This window comes from Dendrobium catenatum, unplaced genomic scaffold (assembly GCF_001605985.2).
Source record: "Dendrobium catenatum unplaced genomic scaffold, ASM160598v2 fragScaff_scaffold_390, whole genome shotgun sequence".
NCBI lineage: Eukaryota > Viridiplantae > Streptophyta > Magnoliopsida > Asparagales > Orchidaceae > Dendrobium > Dendrobium catenatum.
In genome coordinates, this window is record NW_021318852.1 from 5,702,900 (window position 1) to 5,730,795 (window position 27,896).

Below are 27,896 nucleotides of genomic sequence, written 5' to 3' on the forward strand. Positions count from 1 at the left end.
GTCTTTCCATGTGGATGTAATCATCTCCATTTCAAATTTTCACGTTGTTCTAGGATGGCCGAGTTAATGCCTTGTACTCAACACCTTCATTATACACTGATGCCAAATATGCAGCAAATGAAACTTGGACTCTCAAGACGGATGACTTTTTCCCGTGAGTTTGAAATCCACTGGCTTGTAGAAATTTCTGCAGATCATGTAATTTTTTTTTTTTTATTAGTGGCAAGTAACATTTGGATTCTTCAGATATGCAGATGGTCCAAATGGATACTGGACAGGATACTTCTCCAGTAGACCTTCTTTCAAACGGTATGTCAGAATGATGAGCGGTTACAATCTGGTAGGTCATTTGGTCTCCTTAATATGTCAACTAACTGATATTATGAAACTTGAAGTATAAAAGATTCCTGTCCATAACCAGGCAGCCAAGCAACTAGAATTTCTGAAAGGAAGGGACAACTCAGGGCTCACCACTGACAGTTTGGCTGATGCTTTAGCAATTGCTCAACATCATGATGCAGTTAGTGGAACTGAACAGCAGCATGTGGCAAATGATTATGCTAAACGACTATTTATAGGCTATGCAGAGGTGATGAGCTTAATTCAAGCAAAGGCAATTTTATCTCGGTTCCACTATATTTTACTCTAATAATTTGCAGGCCGCCCTGGCATTTTCATGTTTTTAAAGCAGGCTGAGAAGCTAGTTCAGCTATCACTTGGCTGCTTGACAGAATCATCGTTAAATTCAGATTGTTACAGCCCCAAAACAAACTTTGAACAGGTATGAAATATTAAAAAGTAAGTGTAACAATCTAAGTGGCGTTATTCTTCAGTCCTAAAATTATCATATAAATTTAATAATTGATTTATAAGTTACATACTTTTTTACAAGCTCAAGGGTTAGGTTCTTGGTGCTAACTCTCTACATTTATTTATTTATTTTTATGGCATGGTTCAATGTTTTAAAAGCATTTTTTGCACAAAATGAAGCAGTGTTTCAACTAAGTGATGCGCACCCATTTCATATAATTTATATTTTTTAATATAACAATCTAAGTGGCGTTATTTTTTAATATGCAGCATTTTAATATATATTTTTGTTTGTGTTCAAGCTTGGTTAATTTAAAATGATACATGTTTTGGCTTGGTTTGCGTTCGGTTCATGTTTGGTTCGTTGTGTGCTTACCGAGTTATAAATGAGTGGCTTATCGAACTTCTAACGAGCTTCGGGTGATGTTATTCACGAACATAAACGAGTCGAACATATAGTTATTTAAGTTTGTTCATTAAAGCATCAAGTATTTAAGAAAATATTCAAATTTCTTTGATTACTTAATCAAACAATTACGAACGAGCTTTAATCGAGTCGAGCTTCGAATAGCTTGTTAAATGCTCAATTCTTTTAAAACCCTAGATTAGAGGACTGAAAATAAATAAATAAATAAATAGACGGTGAGTTTTCAAAAAAGCTACAATGGGCATGTCCCATAAACGTGGTAAAAAAGGCATAAGAAGAGCTAAAATGTGTGTATCAGAGATATGGTGTGGTGTTCGAGTCAAAACTTTGCGCTCCATTAGTCAAACTATGAATTTGCTTGTCGGACTGTGTTTTATTCTGAACAGTAGTTCTGGTTCTGGGTGAGCTGCAATTTCTTCAAGCGCATAACTTTTGAAACTCATGCTTTTTTGGTGTCAATAACTTGAGTGTGGGTTTTCTGGGATGTTTCTTCATAGCGTTTTTACTCTTTTATCGGCTAGAGTGATTTATGGTAGAGGTTCAAAGAGGAAAGCTACGGAGAAAGACCAATCTGTTTGTTTTATATTGTGAAACCTTTCTTTTGGAAAAAGTTTTCAATAGAAAATTTTCCTGACTCGTACATACAAAAATATATATTTGTTACATTTATATTTAATTAAAAATAGCATCTATGGAATACAAAATAGTTGAAAATAAACGTCTTATTATATGGATTGAAAATGGTTGACTGACTTAGATGATGGGAATAAAAATTATTTAAAATGATTTTTGAAGAATAGGTTGAAGACATTAGGCAATATTCAATATGAACAAAAAATGAAAAATGTAAATTTATAGAATGTTGCTGATGATAGATGATTTATTATTTAAATTTGTTCTAAAAATAAAGGAAAATTTCTATCCAAATAACCTGAAATCGGGTGTTATTTCAATTTGGGATTTGAGTTCCGCATAAATTAGGTTGATTTGTCTTCAAATTCAAAATTTTTTTTTTTAAGTTTCTTATATATTCCAACTAGTAAAAATACAGTCTGCACTAAAACTTCATGAACCACAAAATTTTTGCTTTACTTTTACTAAACTTAAGTAAAATAACTGACTTATACAAATCATTCTGAGAATTTTAAGCTATGTAATAGTTCATACCCTTTCTTTTCTTCTTTGCAGTCCTTTACAAAGCTGTGGGGAATTTCGCTTGCTTCCAATTAGTTATATTTATTGATGATATTTGATTTTGTTTCTAGTGCCCGCTCTTGAATTTAAGCTACTGTCCGCCATCTGAAGCTGACTTCTCAAATGGAAAAAGCCTGGTAATTTAATTTATTCTTTATTTGTATATCCATGTGGTAATATCAATTGCGATTGAGCTATTCAAATTTTCTAAACTGAAGGTTGTTCTGGTGTACAACTCGCTGGGTTGGAAAAGGGATGATGTGATCCGAATACCTGTAAGAAACTCTTAATTCCAAACCTGAACTCTTTCTCTAAGTATGCTACATGCTTCATAAGATACCAAAGCTGCATAATTTAATTTGTTCTCTTATTCTTACATGTACTTTAGTACTAGGGAATTATCATAATATTCTCAGCATAATCCCAGTGTTAAACTAGAGCTTTTAGTGATGCTACTTAATGGATAAATTGCCTTACGAACCTATATTTTTGCCCGATATTCACTTTATTCCTTTGGCTCTCTTAGATGCCAAGTAGGTCTGACCTCCTAAAACTTTCAGTTGGGTCCCTAATTGAGATGAAAGATGGGTTAGAAATTGCAAGAAAGTATAAAAAATTTCTCTCAACTAATTAATTATTATTATTATTATTGATATATAATCCAATAATTTTCTTGATCGGGCACGAATCTCAAAGCAAAATAAAGTTGGAAATTTCAAAGCTTAAATCGGAAACCACATGAACTCTGATTTTGGCAAACTTATAGTCGAATTAAAGGTCTCGAAAATACGAACCCAACGACACCAAATTCGACCCAATCCGAGCTCAAATGGGTCCAAATCAAAGACCCGAAGCACATTTGGAAGGTTCAATCCATAATTTGGATTACCAAACAGTTCCAAATGGGGCGTGCTTATAGTCGAATCGAGCGGCTCAACAAGACGAATCCAATGAGCACAAGATCGTCAAATTCTGATATCATTAAGACATTCAAATGCTCAAGAAACGGTCCATGATCAAGGGATTCAACATCGGCCGTCCATTCAAACTACTCCCAATTTACTCTTGATCTTTCTCTTATTTACTGATCATCCCACTATCAGAAAACTATAAATAGACCCCTCATTTATCATGGGAGGGGACCCATGCAAGAGGAGAAGAGAAGAGAATGAAGAGAAGAGAAGAGAAGAGAGCTTCCTTGCCACCAGACTCCTCCTCGACCACCGCCGGACTTTCACCCGGCAACCGATCGACGCCGAAGTTTTGCCCGACTAACGCCGGAGTTCTGTCTGACCGCCGAGTGACACTGGAGTTTTGCTCGATCGCCGACTGACTTCGGAATTTTGCTCGATTGCCGACTGACGCCTGAGTTCTGTCCGACTGTCGACTGACGCCGAATTCTATCTGACCGTCGATTGACGCTGTAGTTCTCCCCGACAACTGACTAACGCTGGATTGAAGCCGGATTTTTGCCCGACCATCAAACGTTGCCGGATTTTTTATCTATGTTTGTAACTGAAGTTCAACCCGGGAGTTGATTATTGTAATATGACCGTCCTCAATTTGAAGGACGGGTTAACCACTTGTAATCTAAGCAAACACTAGTGTAACCCTTTTAACTTGTCATGACTGTGGTTTTCCCTTTTCCAGAGTTTCCACATAAAAATTATGGTGTTATACTTTTCTTCTGTTGCTGTGCTGGATATCCATACAGTATTGAGAAGAAAATTTTCTAACTCTATCGCCACGTATATTCTAGCCCGTTACAATTATTATTTTAAAAAATAAAAAAGTATAATCAATTTCCAAATCCCGTAAATTCCACTGCCGCGCGACGTCCCCTCGAATCTTCGTACGCTTGTACGAAAGCTCTTGGCTTTCAGTCCCTTCTCTATTCTTTTCAACCCAACTTCACGCTCGTCTTCTAATTGAATAGTAACTCCCACTCCCGCAACTCTTTTCCTCTTCTCAGTTCCAGCACTCTAAGCCACAGCTCCAGTCGTTGCTGCCAGCGATCTTCAGCTCCTAGCCTCTTGGCACATCGACCACACCCCAGTTGCACCCAACCTCCTTCGATTTCCCTTCTCAAGTCCCCACTAGCACTAGTCAGCTGCCCAAACCGCTGACGCAACTCAATCGACCATCACCAGCCCGTTGATTGCCACGCCTAGCTCTACCTCTTCAACCTGTTGGCGATCCCTTCAGCCACCACCCCTGTTTCTATGGGCTTCTTGAAGTTGTCACACTATTGGATCCTGACCCCTTCTTAAAAATATATAAAATCACAGAGTGAATTAACAACTCAGTATATTACTAGAAGCTATAACTAAAATCAATGTAAGATAATTTAAAGAGTATGTATGTAATCATTTAATCACTATCAATATGAATATATAGCTGTAAAAGCATGTAACGATCAATGAAACAATAATGTTGTATATCTTAAGAGTATTGATTAGTTATTAAGTGAACACTAATTACTAATTTTTGTCAATCTTATACCAATAGAATAATTTATATAATATCTTATTATATCAGTACTCTGCCATTATCATTTGCATGTCGTGTAGTCTCTATGTTATGCATGTATATCATATAAATCATGTGATATATATAATATTTGTATCAGTTTTATCAATCTTATCAAATACTTATATCAATCATAAAATATATCTTTTTCACATTTGTGTTTCCACAATTGCTATATTATAATAAGTATGCATGTCATATATGCATATAAAAAGATTTTAATAACTATTTCTCAAAATTTTAAATTTATTCAAATTATGATATTTCATCCAAAATACAAAAATATTTGATAAAAATTTAATATATTCCAGTCAAAATGCTCATATTGACAACATCTATCACATATAAAAAATTAGGTGATAAAAGTTTGCTAAAAGTTAAAATATCGCAAATTTTGTGCATTATGATCAAATTTAAATAAAAAAAAAAAAAAAAAAAACATAAAATCTTTAAAATCAAAAGTAGGGTAATAGTAGTCTACCTTAAAACAAACAAATTTTACAAAGGATCGACTAACAAAATCGCTCTATGGCCTCTAAACATTAGATTTTCTTTTCTCTCTCATATCTTTTCTTCTCAAATCTGATTTTTTTTTTCCCCTGATTTAGGACAAAATAAAAAATGAAATGGTTATTTAGATTGGAGATAGTGGATTAGAATTTTTATAATAAAATATTCTAAGGATATAAATATAATTATATTAATTATTTAATTTTTAGCATAAAATTCTTATAATTCCTTTTATATATTCAAATTTAGACTTTTAAAAATTATGGCAAAATAGCTAATTATGTCTAGAATGATAGGGTGAAATCGGTTTGTAAAATGGGCACCTAACTGTCCTAAAAATCTCACATATACTGACATTTGTCAATTTTTATACTGCCCACCATACGAGTCTATCAACAACACCATGAGGCTGGATCTGCTAGCCTTCCTTAAGGACAAGCACAATACGGCCAAGAAGATGGTTCAAGTTCCTCTTTAGGAGCGTAAGAAGATGAATGAGAGGAGAATCATTTATTTGTTCACTCCACCATGTTATTAGTATAGGCACAAAAACAAATACAATGTCAAATAAAAGTAAATGCTAAAGAAATATCTTAGTTGAATGCCAAGATGACTAAGATGATGCATAGATGGTCGCAATAATGCAGTTGATGCAAAATAATATTGCTTCTAATTCCACACCTATTCCACCAATCAAGCACCGCTCCTGCCAATCCACTAGCTCACTTGATATCCTAAGTCTCAAGAATTTTGGGCTTACCTGAAAGGAGACTGATCATTTGACTCACCAACTTACACCTGAAAATATTGCAAGTACATATGAGTTTGTGAGAGCCACAATTAGAAACAATCATTACTGAGAAGATTCAGGCTGTTGTAGCTCTGAAGTGGAAATTTTGGTGAGCGAGGGTCATCCTTATTCACTGATTATGACCAAGAGTCATACCCAAAAGATTATTTGGTGCCTAAATTCAATACTTTTAATGAAAAGGGCAACCTGAAGCACCACTTGGCCCAATTCAAGGCATCTTGTGGTAACGCATGGGGTGACGACGCACTACTCTTTCGCTAGTTTGGCAGTAATTTGATATCTATTGTTTTTGAGTGGTGCATCGAACTTCCTAATGGCTCGATTAAGACTTTCGCCGAGCTCAAAATTATGTTCATAAAAAGTTTGCTAGCGCTACGAAGAAAATAACTATCACTGATCTCGCCTTTTAGAAAAGATGATGAGACGAGTTAGTGACAAAATATATTACCCGCTAACGTAATTAACATGACATGTGCACAACAATTGGAGGAGGAATATATATTCTAATTGCTGATGAGTTACATTAATGGCAAGATAATGCTTATATGTGCATGTCATGACCCAACCCGACCGGAACGAATCCCTTCGCGTCGGGCCGCGACAAAAATTTAAAATCCAGGATCTAGTTTTGGAATTTGTTTCAGACTTTCTTCCAAATAGCAAACATACATAAAACACAGAGCTATTATAAACATCCAAATATACAGAACAGCTCATCCATATTTTCTTCTTTCATCAAAAGAATCATGTACAATACAGTGCATGGCTACAGACAGAAAGAACATAACAGAAAAGCCATGACTGTATAAAAATCAAAAGTACAAAATACCTAATCTCAGATCAGACACAGAACTGCTAGTCCAAGACCTGAAAATCATACAGATAACAATAATGAGCTAACAGCTCAGCAAGACTACACCAGGCAATCAAAATCTCCAGAAATTCACTTCAGAAAATACATTAGAAGAGTAACCGTACTGAATTCAGATAATCACAAAAATCGTATATAATCAAATGAAATTCAAACAATTCAGATACTTGATTATAATCAAACAGCTGATACAGAAGAACTGAATTTATTTCGAATAGCAGAATATTCAAGTCAGATTTCGCAGAACCAACGAAATCGTACAGAACAACAGAATCATACAGAACAAACGGAATTGTACGGAATAGAATTCAAATCATAAAAGCACATTTCACATAACAGATATCAGATTTCCGGACCCTGACAGAATCTCAACGGATTCTGGCTCCTTATACCTCCCTTCCCTGACACTGACAGAATCTCAACGGATTTTGGCCCCTTATGTCTCCCTTTGTGCTTAAAGCACCAGAACATAACAGATATACAGAATTTTCAGAACAGAACTTGTTTTCAGATTTCCCGGACCCAGACAACGGAATCACAAAGGATTCCGGCCCTTATAACTCCCTTCTGATATCACAGCACATCAAAACATAAATCAGAAAAATCGAATACTTCAGAAAATTCGTCAGCAGCATAACGACAGTATACGGAATTTTCACAAAATCAGAATTTTACCAAATTATCACTTATAGTATAAAACATCATTGTAAGACTTTCATTATACTGAAACAACATTTTTCAACATCCAGATAATTCGTAATTCGATTAAAACACCGCAGAATTCAAAATACTCGGTAAAAATCTTCCATAAAATACTCAAAACGTGCAAAAACTTCATCTCAGAAACATACCAAAAGTTACGCAGTAAAAGTTTTACCGGTGCAAAGTTATACCAGTTTTTCGCTAACGGAAAATGAATTTGAAATAGAAAATCTGTCAAAAATCATATTTTTGAAAATTGAGAAAGGCATAATGTGCATTATCTCGAGTCGGTCAACTTTTTCAACTACGGCGACGGACGAAAACGGGTCGAAGTCGCTCAAAAATCCCATTTTCTTCCTCTTTCCACAGTTTTCTCTCTCCTCGGCTTGCGTTCCCTTCAAAAATGACACTATTCAGATATTTATCAAGCAGGATCGTCCAGGACGATGTCCTGATCGTCCCGGGACGATCTCCTCCGGACTCCAATCGTTCAGACGAAAATTAATTCCAATTTTCTTCGTCCCTGGACGATGCTCTATGTTTGGTTCATCCCGACGGTTCATCCCGGCGAACCAAGGTTCGTCCAGACGAACATGCATATTTTCTCTGTTCGTACTGGCAGTTCGTCCGTACTAACCATACAGATTTTCAACATTTCTTCAGTTCGTCCGGACGGTTCGTCCCATACTAACTGCAGAAAAAAAAATTTAACATAAATTGAAAATTGAAGGGTTTCACAATGCATGACCTCTATCATAATATTTTAAGAACTACTTGATCTAGTGATGAAATTAGAATGTTGAAATTTCCAAACTTCAAAAACCATCTTCATAAGTTCAAAGGAAGCAAATCTTTAGATATTAGAGGTGAATGACATGTCTCTTCTTTTGTCGTGGATAAAAAAAAGTAGTCTATTAACAAAGGAAAGCAACCCATTTAGAATGAAAGTAAAAGAAAGTATCATTTTATTCCCAACCCTCAACCAAAGATAATACTTATGGGAAATAACAAATCTTGAACTTTCCTTAGTGGAGAAGATCATAAAAATCAAACAATGTGAGTTTAAACCCTAAACTATGCAATCCATTAGATTCATTCAACAGAGAAAACAAGTTAAAGATTTTCTAGCATAAGCTCAAAGTAGGTCTTCAATTGCAAGAATATAAAAGCTTGATTAAGCCAACAAAAAGCAGTAATCTTAGTTATTGCTTGATTAACCACTTTATTTGTAGAAGGCCTAATTTTCTACTTTACTTTTTAGTTTTTACCATGCCTATGTAATTGACACCGATAATAATATAGAAAACTTTTCATATGAATTATATATATTTATTCATACTTTAATATCTTAGTGATTCTTTCATTTAATTTTGGATTTTATTCTTAATAGTTAATTAATATTTATTCTTATGCAAATACATAATCATAAGAAATATTTGTAAACCCTCAATTTAATATTTGCAAGTTATATTTTAAATGCTTAACAAATCACTAGAACTAAATTTTATTTCAATTCTTATTTATTTTTTTTTTTATTTTGCTCCTTACCTATAATCAAAATATATAATAAAAAATATAGTTATTCAAATTGTCTAATTTATAAAATTTCTCCTATAATTATGTCATATACATCATCTAAATTAATATTTAATTTTATTATATACTTATATTGTCACTCACTTTCAAAATCTTTAATTTAATACATGATATATAATAAGTATTATTTATATCTATTCAATCTTCATTAAATTTTATATTAGACATAGTACGATGCCTCGAATCAAGACTCTCAGCAGAATGAGTCCCTGCTAGTGCTTGGTGTGACTTTTTGGACAACAGAAACTCAAGTTAGTGTTAGGGTGCAGCGTGAGGGCTCGCGCGATTACGCTCAAGCCACTCGCCTGGCTACCTTTGGCCGCCCTCAATCTTGCTTTCGTTCGCGCGCTTTCTCGTTCTGTCGCTCGCTCTCGGACTCCCGCTTGCCCTCTCTTTAACTTCTTCGCTTTTCCTTTCTCTGTGATTTGACTGCTTACTCTGTCTCTCGCTGTCGACTCCATCTATATGCAGCTCCCTCCTCCATTCATATCCCTCTCACTCTCGATTTAATAGGCAGGCGGGCCGATGAAGAAGTTTCGCTAGAACCAGCTACCGCGGGTTTATCTTTGAGAAGAAAAAAAAAAAAACGGGATTTTACATAAGCAAGCCCTAGCCCGGCGGTGACGGAGACTCGTGAGAAACCTCACGAGTATGCGACAAGGAAAGGCTGGAGTGGCGCACTATAATGCCTAGGGTTATGTGGAGATCGCGCGAGAATGAAGCGGCGGCAGAGCGAGCGCGGCCGATGTGCTGGACCTGATTGACCTCTAGCTTGGATTTAGAGATTCATGCCTCGATAGACAAGGTTTAATGTGCACCTGGATTTTGTTGAAAATTTCCATCATGAATCTCATAAATTGTTTTTTCATCAATGTAACTATGTTTTAGTGAGTAAAGTTTTCAGTGGCGGTGGAATCTTTGAAGTTTGAACCCTTGAAACTTGCAGGGTAATGTTTTGTTTTTTTTAATAAGAGACAGGTGGTTGCAGTGTTATATATTGGAAAGGAAAATAGGAAAACAAAGTGTTAGTTATTTTCTTTATTTTTTTGTAACAATTGAAAACAATGAATTCAGTCATTTGAATAACGATAAATGTTCTTTTACTTTTAATCATTATGATGGTACGTATAATTGCAGCACATATTCAAATTTTTTTCATGTTATTTTACACTATTGGAGGACTCTGGTGGACTGGTTTGTTCTTGAAGATAGGCATCTTATTCTAGTTTGTTTTGGAGTAGCTATTTATAGAGTTTTTGAGTCGCTGCAGGTTGTCAGCGATTCTGTCACTGTCCTGGATTCTTCCAGTGGTGGAGAAATTGAATCTCAGCTTTTACCTATCATTGAAGCTTCTGTGAGCATAAGAAGTCAATATGTGAAGGCCTATCTTGATGAATCCGTTGATGTTGCTCCCAAATTTTGGCTTGCTTTCCAGGTGTCTGTACCACCATTTGGCTTCAGCACATATATTATTTCCGGTGCTAGAAGCAGAGGTTTATACTTCTATACTTTTCTTGATGCGTGTCTTACAAGCCTGAATGATTGTCCTCTAATCAAAATCTTATATCTTGTTTCGAGGGCCTTGATAACTGCTTAATTGATTTCAGTCTCTGCTGCTGCTATATCATCTCTGCACCAATCAAAGGAAAGCAACAATGGTAATATAGAGATTGGTCCTGGGGAATTGAAGCTTCTATTTAATTCCAATGAACGTGAACTCTCTTATTATACTAACAGCAGAAGAGCTGTAAGTTTCAGGATTTTTAGTATTAACTGGATTTGCTAAACTATTGCATGATCTTGTCTCCTGCTTCTACCTGTACTGCCCCAATTTATCCTATCTGGACTTGAAATGATAAATAGAAAACTTTATGCTCATTAAAGAACCTTTAGATATGTGCCACCGAGGAATTGCTAAGGAGATTTTTTTTTTAATTCAAGTTGGACTCACATTTGAAATTTGTCATGATTTTCTAATCATTTCTGGATCCTTTTTCCCACTTTTATAATAGCTTCAAAGTTCAAATTTGTCATGATTTTCTAATCATTTCTTGATCCTTTTTCTCACTTTCATAATAACTTCAAATTTCACCTTTTACGTGTTGAGTGAGAATTCAAAGCCATTATGAAAAGAACATTTAGATATATATGGTCCATGATGAGCGTCTACATGGAAAAGTTTGTTTATTTTAATTATTTAAAGCTCTCTAAAAATTCTCCTCCTTTTCTGGATGTTCTAGGTCAATTCGTCCTTAAAGCAGTCATATAAGTTCTATACTGGATCTGTTGGAGAATATGCTGATCCTCAGGTATGCAAAGGCTATAAAAACTACATGTTTTGAATTTTTTCTTTAATATTACTGGAATTAACCTGTGGGGCCTTCCTTTTTCTTCTCAATCTAATCAGTTTTATTTTTTTGATGCATATTGAAGGCTTCTGGGGCTTATGTTTTCCGCCCAGATGGTACTCACCCCATCAAATTCGATGAAGAGGTATCCTTTACCTCTGTAAATGGCAGGGTACATAGCTGCTGTTGTCATTTTTTATTAGTTTTTTAGTTGTTTTGAGAACTGATATTTGCTCCTTATGAAGCTGCTATGCTAAGGTAATTAATTTGAGGCTTTCCTTATTAGTGTGAATAAGTTGTGGGGCAGCTTTGGACCGGTATTTGCATGCATATGCTGTGGCTCTCGAGCCCTATGTTGTTTATTGGGGTACTTATTGTGTCAAATTTATTTTTGTTTGCTGATCCATCTAATTCACCATTTGTTATGAACATTTCCATTTTGTAAGGTGCCATTCAATATTCTCCAAGGACCCATATTGGATGAGGTGCATCAACAGATCAATCCATGGATCTATCAGGTTATTTAATTTTTTCTAATGTAGTTGTTATATCCTAATTATTATATTGATGACAATTTTTCACCTTCATCTTTTGAATATAAAATTAAACTAAGTGTTTCAGAGATGAGGATTCTCGGGTAGATGTAGAGCTTTACATTTAGAGATAGAATGCAAAACGAGTATATACGTGATGGTTTGGTTACATAAATCATCAGCCTTCCGATGGAATTTTTATTGCGTCCTCCCACCTGACGTAGAGATACGTCCTCCTAGAGCTAAATTCGCGCTAAAAAACGAGAAATACCGAGCAAATACCGAGCAATACCAAACAATAACGTGGAATATCATTATGTGAAGACCAATACTGAGTTATACCGAGCTATGCCGAGCAATACAAAAAAATACCTAGTTTTTCCTAGAAAAAACTCGGTATTTTTTTGTATTGCTCGGTATTGCTCGGTATAGCTCGATATAACTCGGTATTGGTCTTCACATGATGATATTCCTCGTTATTATCAAATAATACCTAGCAATGCCGAGCAAAAACCGAGTTTTTTGGCGGTGGGAGGACGTATCTCTACGTCAGGTGGGAGGACGCAATAAAAATTATTCCTTCCGATGACCCTGTTAGGATGGTAGATGTATTAAATCCCGGCCTATGTTAAGGAATGTAGAGGCAGGCCTAAAAATACTTGATTAGAAAGTATTAAAAATGACTATTTTAATTAGATTTAAATGAGAATTTGACTTTTAATAGAATAATACGATGGAGAAAAATTATTCATATAGCTGATCCCACGTAGTGTGATAAAGGTTTGTTGTTGATGTATCTTTTGACTGTACAACTTTGAAAATGAAAAAAAGAAAACAATTACATGATTAGTATTTTTAGTTGAGAAAACTAGGTTAAGCTAATCTGATTATACAATCTTAATGATGGTTAATACCATGGGAAATTCTAGGTTGCAAACTATAAACAAGAAATGCAAATAAGGAATTTCAATAATATTTCAAAATGTGAAAAGTAAAAGAAAGAAAAGTAAACATAAATTGACATGAATTTTCTTTGCAGAATTATTCAATTAGGCTATCTAGATGGTGAAAATTAAGATTTATGCGATGCTATGCAATGGACTTAGATTACATTATTGTTGAATCTAATTTCTAGCATGAGGGTATTATGAAAATTCTGCATGAAGAATGGACAAGCTCAACGAGGAATGGTGATGTAACCCGTCCATGAAGCAGTATGGTAAGAGGTAAGATCTACGTCGTCTCTTTTCTGAATTCATATTTAGAGAAACTTGTTATTCAAATAAAAAATAAAGGAATAGGAAGAAAGACTAGATAATTGATATTATTGTGCTTATAGGGTGAATACACACACACAAATATGCAAAGTATTAAATTTAGAATTTAAATAAAATAATATAATGAAAATTCCATAAATAACTGTAATTATCCACTTTAATTGCTTATGTACTTCAATTTCTTTCAAATATTTCAAATAGTTGATCCTTGAGATAGCTCTGCAACCTAAAGTTACACATCCAATTACATAATTATTACCATCCTTAATTTTCATTAATTTCAAATAAAAATTTTCCAGATATAATCTTACATCAAATCCAATTTTTGAAGTTGATATTTACCACTAGTTTTCTTCATCCTATTAGACGATCACTTATTATTTCATCAATTAAATAACTTCAAAATAATAAATTTGAATGTGAAATTATAATTAGACCTTTCCTCAGTTGTTAGAAAATGGAAGAACTTCAAATTCTTAATTCTCTTTTTCTCTTCTTTATACTGCATTTAACTTAAAAATTATAAAAATTATCCTACACTTAAATTCACATCAATCTGTGGTAAATTTCTAAAATTTGAACTTAAATAAATCTTAAATTTACATCAATCGGCGGATTTTTTCACCCGCTGAAGGAAAAATGGCCCGGTTCAGTTGAACCGGCTGAACCGGTGTTTACAATTGGTCATTGGACTTGATGCTTGTACCTTGTTTGCTGATTGTTGCCCCTTAGGGTAGGTGCACATGCAATCTCTAGTCTTGGTGCTTACATTAGTTCCCTCGATGATTCTGTCTAGCTCGCCTCTTATCAATTTATGCTCTACTTCTCATGCTCAATATTCTGCCTCTTCGCTCCTTGTGGCTCTAGGGCAGATGCGGTGCATTTTAAGTTAGGATAGTCCTTAGGAGTACTTTATCCATTTTTGTTCTAGAATACTCTTTTGCTCTCATAAGTAGGTCTTGTAGAAGAAAAAGGCATTGAATGATATTATCCCCATTAGAAAGCTTTGAAAGCTTCTTGTTCTTCTTCCCTGGATTGGGAAAATCCTAAAATCCTTCTTGCAGGTATCATCTTCCGACGATCCACTACATCAGTTGATATCAGAGCCTGGAGCTTGTGAAGATCGATGAACTGTGGAAGAAGGTCGGCTGTCGACGACGATCGAAGCCGCAAAACAAGATTGGCGGTCGACGACGATCGACGTCAAGGAAGGTGGGCTGTCGACGATGCTCGAAGCCGAATCGCCTTCTATCAAGCTCAATCGAAGAAGTCGCTCGATCAGGTAGATAGAAACCTTGATCTGATTCGCGAAACCCTTCGGGCAATAAGGAAGATGAGAATGTCGTCGGCAACCATACCGAGGCATTCTTCTTCTTCGATCTCCTCATCCGCTTCACGCAGACGCCATCAGTCCCGCGATACTCCCACGCTCGTCGATGACTATGCTCCGCTCGAACTCCCGCTCCGATGGCGTGATCCACCGCCGGAATACCCTCCGCTCGAGCTTCCATTGCGTTGGCGAAATCCCCTGCCTCCGCAGATTATGTCGCATCGCAAACGGAACTACGATCGTGATCCGATCCAGATCGATTCCGATCCAATAGAAACATCTGCCGATGCGAAATGCCCCAAATCCACATGAAGACGTTCCAGTCTTTGACCAAGCCCAAATCCGACGAACAGCCGCCGATCTGGCGATGTCGGCAGCAGCCGACCAGGCCCCTGCCGACCAGACTCCCGCAGCCCCAACAGCCGCCGATCTAGAGATGCCGACAGCAGCCGATCAGGCCCCCGCTGACAAGACTCCTGCAGCCCCAACCTCTGATTCGCCGATGCGATGCTTTGCCGGACGCTTGCCCGAGCGGGCTACCGCTACCTCTCCACCTTAGCCAAGACGTGCAATCCTTGAGACTGAGTGGGCGGGACAAGCTCGCTGTGGTCAGACGGAATCTCTTCCTCCTGATACTATGCCAAGATCGGACAGCCAAACCGCTGAAAACAACTCCAATCCAAACACTCAGCACTCTGGCATGGTTGAGGACGAAGCTTCTTCAGACGTTCATGTCCTTTCCGCCCAGGTGAGTATCCGCTCAACACAGTCACTGCATCATTTTTCTCCGGTCAAGTCAAGACCAATATCGCGATCTCGATCTGAGAGCCCTGCGAGGAGCCTATCTCAGGCTGTTGAGCTTCGGCATAATCGCCGGAGAAAGGCCCAGCTAGGAAAACGATCCATTTCAAACCTCCCAGAGTCCTTCATGGCGAGATCCTGCAGCCTTCGACCTGTCGGCGAGACTCTCCCGCCGTTAATGGACGGACCAGATCCTCACGCTGCCAGACTTGATGGAGATGTACAGGAAGATTGAGAAGGCTGAATTTGGATGCCCATATTGGTTTGGCTGTCAATGAAAAGACCTTGATGTAGTGGATCGTCGGAAGATGAAAGATGTACAGGAAGATCAAACTTGATGGAGATGTACAGGAAGATTGAGAAGGCTGAATTTGGATGCCCATATTGGTTTCCTACTAAAGTGCGGAAGTTGTCAAAGATCTTAGACCCAAATCCAAGTACCAGAATTCCAATTGTTAAAATTATGTCACATTCAGGGTTTAGAAAGGGATTTGAAGCTGAAAAAAAGATTCCTACTGCTCTTACCTCAACTTTTAACTCCAATGGTAGTAGCAGTCAGGTTGAGCAAAAAGAGGATAGTTTGAAGGCAACAACCATGAATGTATTTGATATAATCTCTCTTTTTGATGGATTTGATCTTTCTGGTTTATTTGAGGACCTTGACCGCAAAAAAGATGCTCGTTTCACTTCTTGGTTGCCTGCAGCAGCCATTATCTCAAAGCTTGAGGAAGTTGTCAAAAGCCTGAGGTTCAAAGTGCAGAAGACGGATGTTGTGAATGCTGATGAACTTGAGTACAACGATCGGGTGGATGATTCAGTCTCCAAGCACCAGGTAATCCGTCCCTTGTTTGCATATGGTTCCCGGCTGGTATTCCGCCTATCTGGAACTGGCTCAGAAGGTGCCACAATTAGGCTCTACATTGAGCAGTATGTGAATGATTCTTCAAGGCTTCGAGGGACTCACAAGAAGCCTCTTCATGTGGTAATTTTAAAGTCCGCATTCAAAGTCTTCGATCCGGGATTCTGCCGTCTGCAACTTCTTTGTCAATAATGCGTCTCGACGGAGTCGAGCCTTTTTTACGCTAGGGGAGAATAATGCGGTGCATTTTAAGCTAGGATAGTCCTTAGGAGTACTTTATCCATTTTTGTTCTAGAATACTCTTTTGCTCTCATAAGTAGGAGGTCTTGTAGAAGAAAAAGGCATTGAATGATATTATCCCCATTAGAAAGCTTTGAAAGCTTCTTGTTCTTCTTCCCTGGATTGGGAAAATCCTAAAATCCTTCTTGCAGGTATCATCTTCCGACGATCCACTACATCAAGGTCTTTCATTGACATCCATTCTATTTATTTCATGGAAGGTTCCTTAGGTTCAACCACATTGTGGGATCTCCCTTGCTACGCTTTCATTTCATTTGTTGAGGATGTTAAGGGTGAGAAAAGTCATGGTCCTCTGCCTAACTCCATCTATTTCCTTAGGTTGGTGGCCTAGTGGTTGAGATTGACCCCATATCATTCAGTTCCTTTTATGACTTTTGCTCCTAATGATTTTCCTAAAACTAGGGATATGAGAATTCCAGATCTTTTTCTATTCCGTATGATAGTTGCTTTTGCAGAATATAGGAGCTTATGGACAAAATGTTTCAAATTGTATATGCTAAGAGGGGATGAAATAGAAAGAAAATATATCTTCTCTCCAAAATATTTCAGGGTCTAAGTTAGACAATTTTAATAGGACACTCAGGGTTTTTCTTCTAGTTGTTGGTTCTATTCACCACCTATTGGCCTTTTCTATGCATTTTATTTATTAATTCCTTTGTTCGTCAAACAATATTTTGCTATTACTTTGTAATGCACTTTTTATTGAATAATCATTGTTAAATCCCAACCTTTCAATCCGACATTAATCCCACAGCTGCAAGTAGCGATCCATGGGAAGCTCATCTCACTATGGGATCTTAATCGGGTGTACATTCATCCCCCATTATTAAGATTAAAACACTATTGTACATTTGCACACTCCTTGCACAAACTAAATATATTTCATCCTAATCAAGAGTGATCTTCTAATGCGTTAGGAGGGGTAATTAACTGTGAGGGCTTGCGCTCATAGGAAGTAGAACCCAGATCTAAATAAATCCTTACACTACTCTCAAAGGAAATCTGGTTAAATTTCAAATTCAATCTACCTTGGGAAAATTGGAACCTTAAGCTTGTAAGAGTGAGGTTTGCGCCTAAAATTTCTCCTAGGCGAACACCAGGCAAGTGGAATAGCCGAATAGGTTTGAGACTATTATAACACTCAACAAGCGCTTGCTGTTTGTAGAATTCTACAATATTTAAAACTACATATATATAAACAATGATTTATAATGTAAAAAAATTCATTTGATCTCAAGCTGGTTTAGTCTAATTTGCATTAGGCTAGAAATCAGCTCAAAAAACTTTGATTTGAACATTTGGCTCTCAATTGTTTCGATCTGATATTGATCCAATCCAAATTTCAAATCGATTCTTAGCGATCTTCAATTTTTAAGCTAAACTCACAGCTTTAATCTTGATTCAATGATTCGATATTCCTGTGCTCTTTTAGTATATAGCCTATGATGCACCGACACTTCTCCTCAAAGAGGCGTGCAGTGTCCGACACCGTGTCCGACACGACACTCGTCCGACACTCCTCCGACACGTGTCGGACACGCCGAAAACGTGTCCAATTAAAAAAATATTAAAAATAAATTGGACATGTGTATCTTAAATATTTTATAATTTTTTTAAAATATAATTTCTTATATTTTGCGAGATTTAAAATAAATTTCTTATTTCATATCCACAACACCAAATCAACATTTGCATTTAATACCCATTCATCGAATATTTTCATTTTTATTTCTCTTTGGCAGTGAAGGTATTTTCATCTCCTCTCTTTTTGCACAATTACAAATCTTTCTCTTGTTGAACCAGAGTTGAAAGTAGTGATATTCAATGATGATGATATTGAAGGCAAAAAACAAACCTCTAAAGCTAATCCTAATAGTTGAAGCTTGAATGCTTGATGTTGTAGTAAGTGATTATTTGCTTATATTTTTGTGGTTGTACTAGATATTTTATACTAAATATTTTATATTATAAGCTAGACAAGTTATCATGTCATTCATTTATTATTATTTTTCATTTTTAATATGATATTACATTAATATATATACACTATATAAAAAAATGTATTGCTGTGTCCGCGCCGTACCCGTGTCCTATATTTTTAAAAAAAGCCGTGTCCGTGTCGTGTCGTGTCCGTGTCGCCGTGTCCGTGTCCGTGCATCATAGTATATAGCTAAGGGCAAAAGAAAAGTTGCTTTCTTGGGCTAAAAGTGAATTGGAGGCTTTATTATAAGTCAGTAATTTGTTTGGAAGATTTAGCCACTCTTTGTTCAAATGAATGTCGCCAAGATTATTGTTGTTTTCCATCTTTAGCTTCACGGTATTGGTTTGATAAGTTGAGTATCTTTTGTTGATTCTGTAAGATTGATTATATTTGTTAGTTTTCCATGAAATTTCCAAAAAAATTGATATTGCATTCTCTTACATTTCTCAGTTTTGCTCTAGAATTTTGATAGGAAATACTTGAAATCAAGTAATTCCTAGCCGAAACTGAGGCGGAACCAGGGAAAAACTGCTGTCTCCAGCAGTGGACAGCAGCTTTACACAGGAAAACTGTGAGGAAACGCGAGAAAACTGAGATCCAACGCAAGCAAAGGCTAGTATTTTATTAGTAGACGAATAAAATTGCAAATATACAATTTGTTCTTCAATTCGAGAGGAAGAACGTACTCTCCAAAGTCTCTGGCGAAGTCAAGAGCCCAAAACAAAACCTAGATCAAAAAGAGAAAACTCAAATTCAAGATAATTCCTAATTCTCTCATAACTCTCTAATTAAAGCAAAAGGAAAGATACAAATTATATAAACACCCTTTTCATTCAAAAATTCCCTCCAACGAAACGCTCAAAAGCCGCCTAGCCCACTCCTTCGTCCGCCGTTTCTGCGATCGGCGGGTTCCGCCCGGCTCTGGACCGCCGGGTGTAGAACCAGACCGGTCCAGCTGGGACCGGTCCAATGTTATGCGTAACAAATTTTGATTGCAAGGGAAAACCCTTCATTTTGAAAAAAGTTCTCAGTACCTCCAAGCATTATTTTCATCTGTTCTCTTTTATTCAAACCTCAATGGAGTCCATGAACTTTATTTAGATCTTTATTGAGGCCTGCAAAAAAAAAATGTTCTTGATTTCTCCACAAGTTGATCTATTTGCCTGCACACTCCTTACACTAATCATTAGCTTGAAAATATATAGTTCGTGTCAAATTTTTGCGAGTGTTGCGAAGTATTCAGTGACGCATGCTTAGTTGAGATCACGAGTATGATCTCGTAATTCACATGATTGAGCTGAATTTTAAATATTTGAATACGTTATGTTGGCTTCCTGCCGAATTTCTTATGTGGTGTTATGGACCAAGGACCAAGCACAGGGATCCAATGCGTTCTTCCATAGAATTGTAAAGCAAAGGCATCACCTAGGCGTTATAAGTAAAATAGAATTTAGCATTATCCTTCCATTTGAAATCCATTTTTCAAGTCAAAGCAATGGTTGAGGTAAGACCTCTTAAGATTTATTTTTTTTTTTTCAATATTTGCTTATTACTGTTACTGGTCAAGTTTTTCATGCTATAGTTATTTTGTATATTTTGCTTCAATATTTCTGAAAAACTAGGAGCATTCTGTGGCCAAATTAATTCTATTTCGATCTTTGCAGATTACTAGAGTCTACAAGGCAAAAGATCATGTTGAATTTGAGTTCCTTGTAAGCACATTAGCTATTATTATAACATACTGTGTTCAACTGTTATTGTAAATCTGAAGATTTCAATGTTCCTTTTTTCCTTGAAGATCTTAATCCATCGTGCCAATTTGTATTTTCAGCGTTTATTGTTTCTGCTATCTCACATGGCAATGCCATTCTTTTGTTTAGGTCGGGCCCATACCCATTGGTGATGGAACTGGGAAAGAATTAGTAACTGAGTTTATCACATCGATGAAGACCAACAAGATATTTTACACTGATTCCAATGGCCGTGATTTTATAAAGAGGGTATCTTGCATGATTTCCAATCACTGCGTTAATGCCGCTAGATTTTTTTCCCCATATATTTTGAGCATATTCAAAGTTTGATGGCCTTCATGTTGCTTTACATAGATAATCTCCTGTGTTTTGCTATTTACAGATTCGAGATTACAGAGCAGATTGGGAACTGCATGTGAATCAACCTGTAGCGGGAAATTATTATCCTGTAAGTTTCTATTCGAAAGTAAACCTTTATTTGCTAGAAATTTGCAAAGATACCATCACCAATAGCTTGCAGCATTTTGTTACTTACCATGCTACCAGATATGTACATTATCTATAGTTCTCAAGAAATTATATGTGGTCCATCCGTCCATGTAAATTTATTCCGGAAGATTACATAGGGCAACTTTATTTTTTCAGATTAATCTTGGAACCTATATAGAAGATAATAGCACAGAATTATCACTTCTGGTTGACCGATGTATGGGAGGCTCCAGCATTCAGGATGGTCAAGTAGAATTGATGCTTCATAGGTACATTCTCCCCAGTATTTATTTTATTGAAGTAAGAAATTTAGTCTAATTAATTTATGATTACTTTTTTAATATACATGAGTACTCCAGCTTTGCATCATGTGTCTGCGAACTTTATGAAGTTTGAGTGTATTACTTACAACATATGTTAGCATGATGCATTAGAACCTTGGCCGCATTGCTATAAATGTGGACCTCTTAACCAGTTAATTTACTTTGAGGGCTTATAAGTATTTTCTAATTTTAATCTAAATAAAAGTCTTCGTGCAAGCCTTGGAGCAATGTCTGAGTTGCCTCTAGTGAATTATGGATGTTTGCAATTGCATGTTAAGGCTATGGATATCAACCCCTCCCCAGGATCCTTGTTGGCAGAAGCTTCGTGCACTTGATTACACCCTTTTATTCTAAACTAAGTTCCGTGAACTTTAATCTAAGCAAAAGTCTTAGGGTTGGCCTTGGAGCAGTGTTCCAGTTTCCTCCAGTGAATTCTAGAGGTCTGCAAATACATGGTAAGGCTATGAACATCAGCCCCTCAAGCTCCTTTTTAGCATAAGCTTCATGCACTCAATTACACCACCTCATTGGAAGCTTCATGCACTTAATTGTGCCTTTTATTTAAAACAAAAGGGCGATTAAGTCATTAATAAGAGTACACATTTTAGATATCTTGGATCAATTGTTCAGAGTGATGGTGAAATAGATGAGGATATTATCAGCAGAATTCAAGTAGGATGGTTTAAGTGGAGGAATGCATTGAGCTTGTTGTGTGATAGAAAAGTCCCCCTCAAACTTAAGAGAAAATTCTATAAGATGGTGGAGAGACGTGCAATGCCTTATGGTTTTGAATGTTGGCCATTAAAAGAGAAGCATAATACTAAGTTAAGTGTTGTAGAGATGAGGATGCTCAGGTGGATGAGTGGTTTTACCTTTAGAGATAGGATACGAAATGAGCAAATACGTGAAAAGGTAGGAGTAGCGCCAACGGAAGATAAGATTAAAGAGTCACCTTAGATGGTTTGGTCACATAAAACGGCGGCCTTCAATGAAAGTAGAGTTATTAGATTTGACTTATATTAAGAAAGGTAGAGGTAGATCTAAAAAGATTTGGTTAAAAAATATTAGAAATGATCTTTCTTTATTAGATTTAAATGAGAATTTGATTTTTAACAGGACAATGGAGAAAAAGTTTTCGTCTAGCCGACCTCACATAGTGGGACAAAGGCTTGATGTTCTTTTTTATTGTTGTTGTTGTACAAAATTGAATACAAGGACTTATAGAGGACTTGCAATGAGCTTCATAGCTTGCCTACAAATAATAATGTCTACCTTCTAAAAATTTGATTTGAAACAAAACTCTCTTAAAAGAGCCGGGTGCGATTTTTTGAATTCCGCAATAATGGTTGTCATTCTTAATATGGATTGTTTATACGGAAAGTCTTTTATTGAACCGAAACCTTTGATGTTTGATTTGTGAAAGAAAACGTTGCAATAGCCCATCTTAGATGGCTTGCAATATCTTTGAAAAAATTTCGGTGTTTTTTAAAAGTAACTTGACTTGCCTTCTTATTTCTATAGGCGATTGCTTCATGATGATGGTAAAGGTGTGGCAGAGGCACTCAACGAAATAGTTTGTGTGAAGAACGAATGTGCAGGATTATCAGTAAGAAAATTATCATTATTTATTCCAGATCTTGCTTATAAGTTTCAATATTTATAAATATTAGCGCCATGCACTAATTTCTTAGTACCCACTAGTTTACCCTTTATCTTCTTCCATGCAAGATCTGCATTGACTAAGTAAATAGGATGAAATAATAATTTTTATTTACATCATGACATACCTTGAGTATCCTTCAATATTAATTTAGTTGATAGAGTTATCTTCTAAGAATTCATACACTGTTTGATGGGTCAGTTATAATCAATTCCACAATAATCAAATGGAAAGAAAGGTGTTTTTTGGATCTAATAATCTTTCTTTTCATTTCATGTCAATTGCTCAAGTGTATTAAGCTCAGTCATGTGAACAACTATTTAAAAAGATAATTCTGTGGTTCAGAGTGGGAATATTTTAGTTACAGTGTCTAACATAAGTTCCGAACAAAGTTGACTAGTTAGTGGATGAAAACCATTTCGTTATATTATTCATCATTTGAAATTTCTACTAGCTATCTTTTAATTGAAACCAATGCAACTAACTTCATAAAACAATTATATGAAAACCATTTCTTTATATTATTCTTTCTTATCCTCCTCTGCCACAGGCATTGGAGATGTAACCAATACCACAGGATCCCCCACTCCAATCATCTTTCTTCCTATAGTTAACCTAAAATTTATTGCTTCACACTTCACAGATTAAAAAACTCTTAAGTCATGGTCCTTGAATCTCCAGAGAACTTCATTGCTTATGCAATCCTCCATTGTACACATCATTTGGTTATGCACACTATATATTTGTTATTTTATAGTTGATAGTTAATAGTTGGACTGAGCTCGGCTCATGAGCCTTTCATGGAGCCAAGCCCGAGCCGGATTATGGGTCGGCTTGACTTACTTACATCCCTAGTTGGAGAAGCTCTTGCCATTTTTTTTTCTCTTTTTAATCAATTATTTTTAGGATCAACAATTTCATGGTTACTCCAAATTGTTAATAATCTTGTAAATATATATTTCCATTTAAATTTGTGCACTTATCACTCAAGCGAATATATGAACTGCAATGTGAACAAAATTGAGGCATACATTACCCTACAACAGGTTCAGGGAAAATTTTATCTTAGAATCGATCCATTGGGGGAGGGAGCTAAATGGCGCCGAACTACTGGACAGGAGATATATTCTCCTCTTTTAATTGCATTCTCGGAGCAGGTATTTACCTTCATTCTCTTTAATAGCTAATTTATTTTCTTATAACTGCTTGTAAATTTGTTTTGACCCAGGATGGAGATAACTGGGCGAATTCTCACGTCTCAACCTTCTCCGCAATGGATTCTTCATATAGTTTGCCAAGCAATGTTGCTATGATTACCCTCCAGGTACTAAGTTGAAGGTCTCATGAATTACATGAACTTTTTGTATTTTTTTTTTATGAAAATCTATGTATAAACCCCTCTCATTAAAGATCAAAAGAAGGAATTAATCACTAAATATAAGAAAAATAAAGGAAGATACAAGCCAAAATAGGATATCAAGTGAACATCAAGTTTTTCTGTCGATGATAATATGGTAGATCAAGAAATTTCCAACTATTTTTAATTTTAGTGCCTTTTATACACAGTAGAGTGAGTCCAAAAGTGAGCTGAATAAATAATGTTAAATCTAATAGTCTTGTATCGTTCTTCCCTTTTCTTTTTTGAAAATCTAATTGTTCATTTCAATCAGAATATTCCATAAGGCCAAACAGAAGTATTCCAAAGTTCTTAAAGGCTATAAGTATTGAACATAACGCCCAATCCAAAAATGATTGAACAGTCTTCTCCAAATATTGCAAACCCCACTTCCTTAATGCCGATAAAAAAATGATTGAAAAGGCTTTCCAAATATTGCATATCCCACCAAAATTAAAGAAAATATCAGAGTTATTCTAAGATGCAGAATTACACATGCTACAAAGTAATAGAAGAAATGATGTTGAGCTTAAAATGATGGGACTTGCTTTTCCACATCAGTAAGGAAAAGAATGAGGATATTAATGCGCCACTAAATGCACCAATCAACATCATAACGGTATTGACAAAAAATAAAGCAATCAACATTCCAACTTGAGCCCATAAAATGTGTCACATCCCAACCCGACCAGGACAGATCCTATCTTGTTGGGCTATGATAGGCCAACCCCAGGATCTAGTTTTGGAATTGTTTCAGACTTTCTTGCCAAAGATTCATTCAATTTCGAAGAACCACAGAGCTGCTACAACATCAAAAAACTAAAAATCTCATCTATCAAGTTCCTTTCATTCATCAAAAGAATCATATACACTACAGTAGATGACTACATACAGAATTACAGAACTGAAAAGTAACTAGTCATGACTGTACAAAAATCAAAATAGCAAAATATCTATGACTTCATATCAGATCCTGAACAGCTAGTCCACAACCTTTTTTCCTTTACCATATCCTGAAAATCATGAGTAAAATCACAGTGAGCTATAACAGCTCAACAAGTCACACAAGCCAATCTAAATTTCCAAACCATTCTTTTATTTCAACTATTTTACTGAAGATTTAAAAGCAGTCAATATCAGTTTAAATAATTCACTGAACTGATAAATACATAGCAAATATTTGATTCAGATGATCGTACAGAACAGAATCAATTAACAACAGATAACAGTACATAACAGAATCAGATAACAATACATAACAGAATTATAGCACAGAGTTATTCAGATCATATTTTCCCAGACACAGATAGAATCTTAAAGGATTCTGGCCCCTTATGCCTCCCTCTTCATTTGTGCTTATAACACCATATCATATCAGAATACAGAATTGTTCAGATCATATTTTTCAGATAATGAAATTTTAATCGGAATATTCGTCAAAACTTTCGCATTTGAAAATTGAGATAGGCATAATGTGCCTTACCTCGAGTCAAACAACTTTTGCAACAGTGTCGACGGATGAAAACGGACCGAAGTCGCCCAAAAATCCGGATTCCTCTTCTCTCTCTTTTTCTTTCTCTCTCCTCCTCTTTCTCTCTCTTCATTTTCTCTATAAGAGTTTTACCTATAAGATATTTAGCTTGAATGGTATTACAAGTATAGATTGATTGTCTGCTTACTTCAAAATCAATTTCCCAGTATGTGAGCTTGAAATCTTAAGATTAAGAATACTAAGACGACTGGTTTTTTTGTGCCGGGATTTAACTTGATGCAACTCATGATTCTATTCATGGTTTCCAAACTTATTATCTAAAAATCTTTCTTTTCCTATTCATACTCCTATGACAGGTTCTCAAGGATGGAACTGTTCTCCTTCGTTTGGCGCACCTCTATGAGGTAATTTTTGTGTTTTTACCCTTACCAGTGATATTTGTGGACTTTGATTTGTTCTGCTATCTCTAGAACTTAGGTTGATAAAATATTGTTTACATTTTCTGAATCCTTTGTTTCGCTGCTCTCTGAAAGGTGGGTGAGGACAAGGACCTCTCTGTAATGGCCACCGTTGATCTTAATAAGATTTTTCCTGGAAAGAAGGTATGCACTGAGCCCAGTCACCATGAAAATAGACAATCCTACTATACACTATAACTAGGGCCTGATTATGTCCTCTGCAAAATTTTATTCTTAGGTCATCAAGATTACTGAGACAAACCTCTCTGCTAATCAAGAGAGATCAGTAATGGAGAAAAAGAGGCTGAAATGGAGAGTGGAAGGGACTTCAAACACCGAGAAATTGGTGAGAGGAGGACCTATTGATCCTTCCAAGCTTCTGGTGGAGCTGGGACCAATGGAGATACGCACATTTCTCATCGATTTCGATCATATAACCACCCAACAGGTGAACTCGCACGCAGTTCAGCGATGAAAGTAACTGAGTTTTCCAAATTGCATGGATTTTGGACTATTCGAGAGACAAAAGGTATGACTACTGGAAAATTTAGGCTTCGTTTGGGACAGTTTTATTACTGTTTTTTAAAGCAATATTTTAGTACCAAAATTTTAATTTTTGTACTAAGAACTTGTTTAAAGAAGCATTAAAAAAATCGTCCCAAATGAAACTTTAGTCTTACTTAAGGAAACCAGGCTTGTATTTGAAATAAGTTTGTTCCATTGAAGCTAAAGATAGCAGCATGGAAATAAAATTCTACTGTGAAATGGCTTCAGCTTTATGTTGAGATATTATGCTTAGTTTTTTCCATAAATTCAACTGCAGGTTAAAGCTTTCACAACGGCTATTTGACTTCATCTCTAAAGCCAATCGCTGCATATGGCCTTTGGAAAACATGTACATGCATATATGGTATGTGTAGCAGGTGATGAACGGATCTCATCATTTTAGAACTTCAGTTGTCTTTACAATGAACTATGATGCATTGATATAAATAATGAGATATGATAATAAAATATCTATATGGTAGAAAAATATAAGAATATATAAATGTGTGTGCGCACACGTGTGTGCGCACACGTGTGTGCACGTGTGCTAGCTAGCTGGGTGGTAATGGTTCCTTTTCCTGCTAGAGGATTTTCATATTGGGCTTGATTCGATTATCACAAAGGTAGTTCATTGATATTTAGTTTAATGTTTTTTTTTTTATCTAACATTGAGCATCTAATTTAAAACTAGAATGCTCATGCCAGTCAAGAGCCCTATTCACAAGAAATTATTACGTGCAGTCGTCCAACCATTTGAAGGTTAATCGGGCAATCAGGATATGTCATGTCATCCGATACATGGAATTATATAATATACACAGTAAATTAATGATGTGACATATCATAATTGACCTCCAGACGATGTCTGGTGAACGTACGTAATAATTTCTCCCTATCCACAA

The 27,896-nt window shown here is 36.0% G+C and overlaps 1 protein-coding gene across 1 annotated transcript; it reads left to right on the top strand.

Moving 5' to 3' along the window:
- On the top strand, positions 1–27,462 carry LOC110097507 (alpha-mannosidase At3g26720). The gene is made up of 22 exons (XM_020823897.2): positions 1–154; positions 247–340; positions 422–589; positions 692–781; positions 2,503–2,568; positions 2,650–2,706; positions 10,721–10,943; positions 11,058–11,197; positions 11,691–11,759; positions 11,884–11,943; positions 12,245–12,316; positions 20,544–20,591; positions 20,760–20,879; positions 21,013–21,078; positions 21,276–21,388; positions 22,964–23,048; positions 24,149–24,259; positions 24,331–24,426; positions 26,347–26,394; positions 26,524–26,592; positions 26,687–26,977; positions 27,272–27,462. Exons 2-21 carry the CDS (start codon positions 320–322, stop codon positions 26,921–26,923), a joined length of 1,959 nt encoding a protein of 652 aa, XP_020679556.1. The 5' UTR covers positions 1–154; positions 247–319; the 3' UTR covers positions 26,924–26,977; positions 27,272–27,462.
- The last annotated feature ends 434 nt before the right edge of the window (positions 27,463–27,896 follow it).

Bases quoted from the DNA above. Each gene is read 5' to 3' on its own strand.
- LOC110097507 (XM_020823897.2), top strand. From the start codon at position 320: ATGATGAGCGGTTACAATCTG. The intron at 341-421 runs GTAGGTCATTTG...GTCCATAACCAG, and splicing joins TGATGAGCGGTTACAATCTG to GCAGCCAAGCAACTAGAATT. The intron at 21,079-21,275 runs GTAAGTTTCTAT...TTATTTTTTCAG, and splicing joins TAGCGGGAAATTATTATCCT to ATTAATCTTGGAACCTATAT.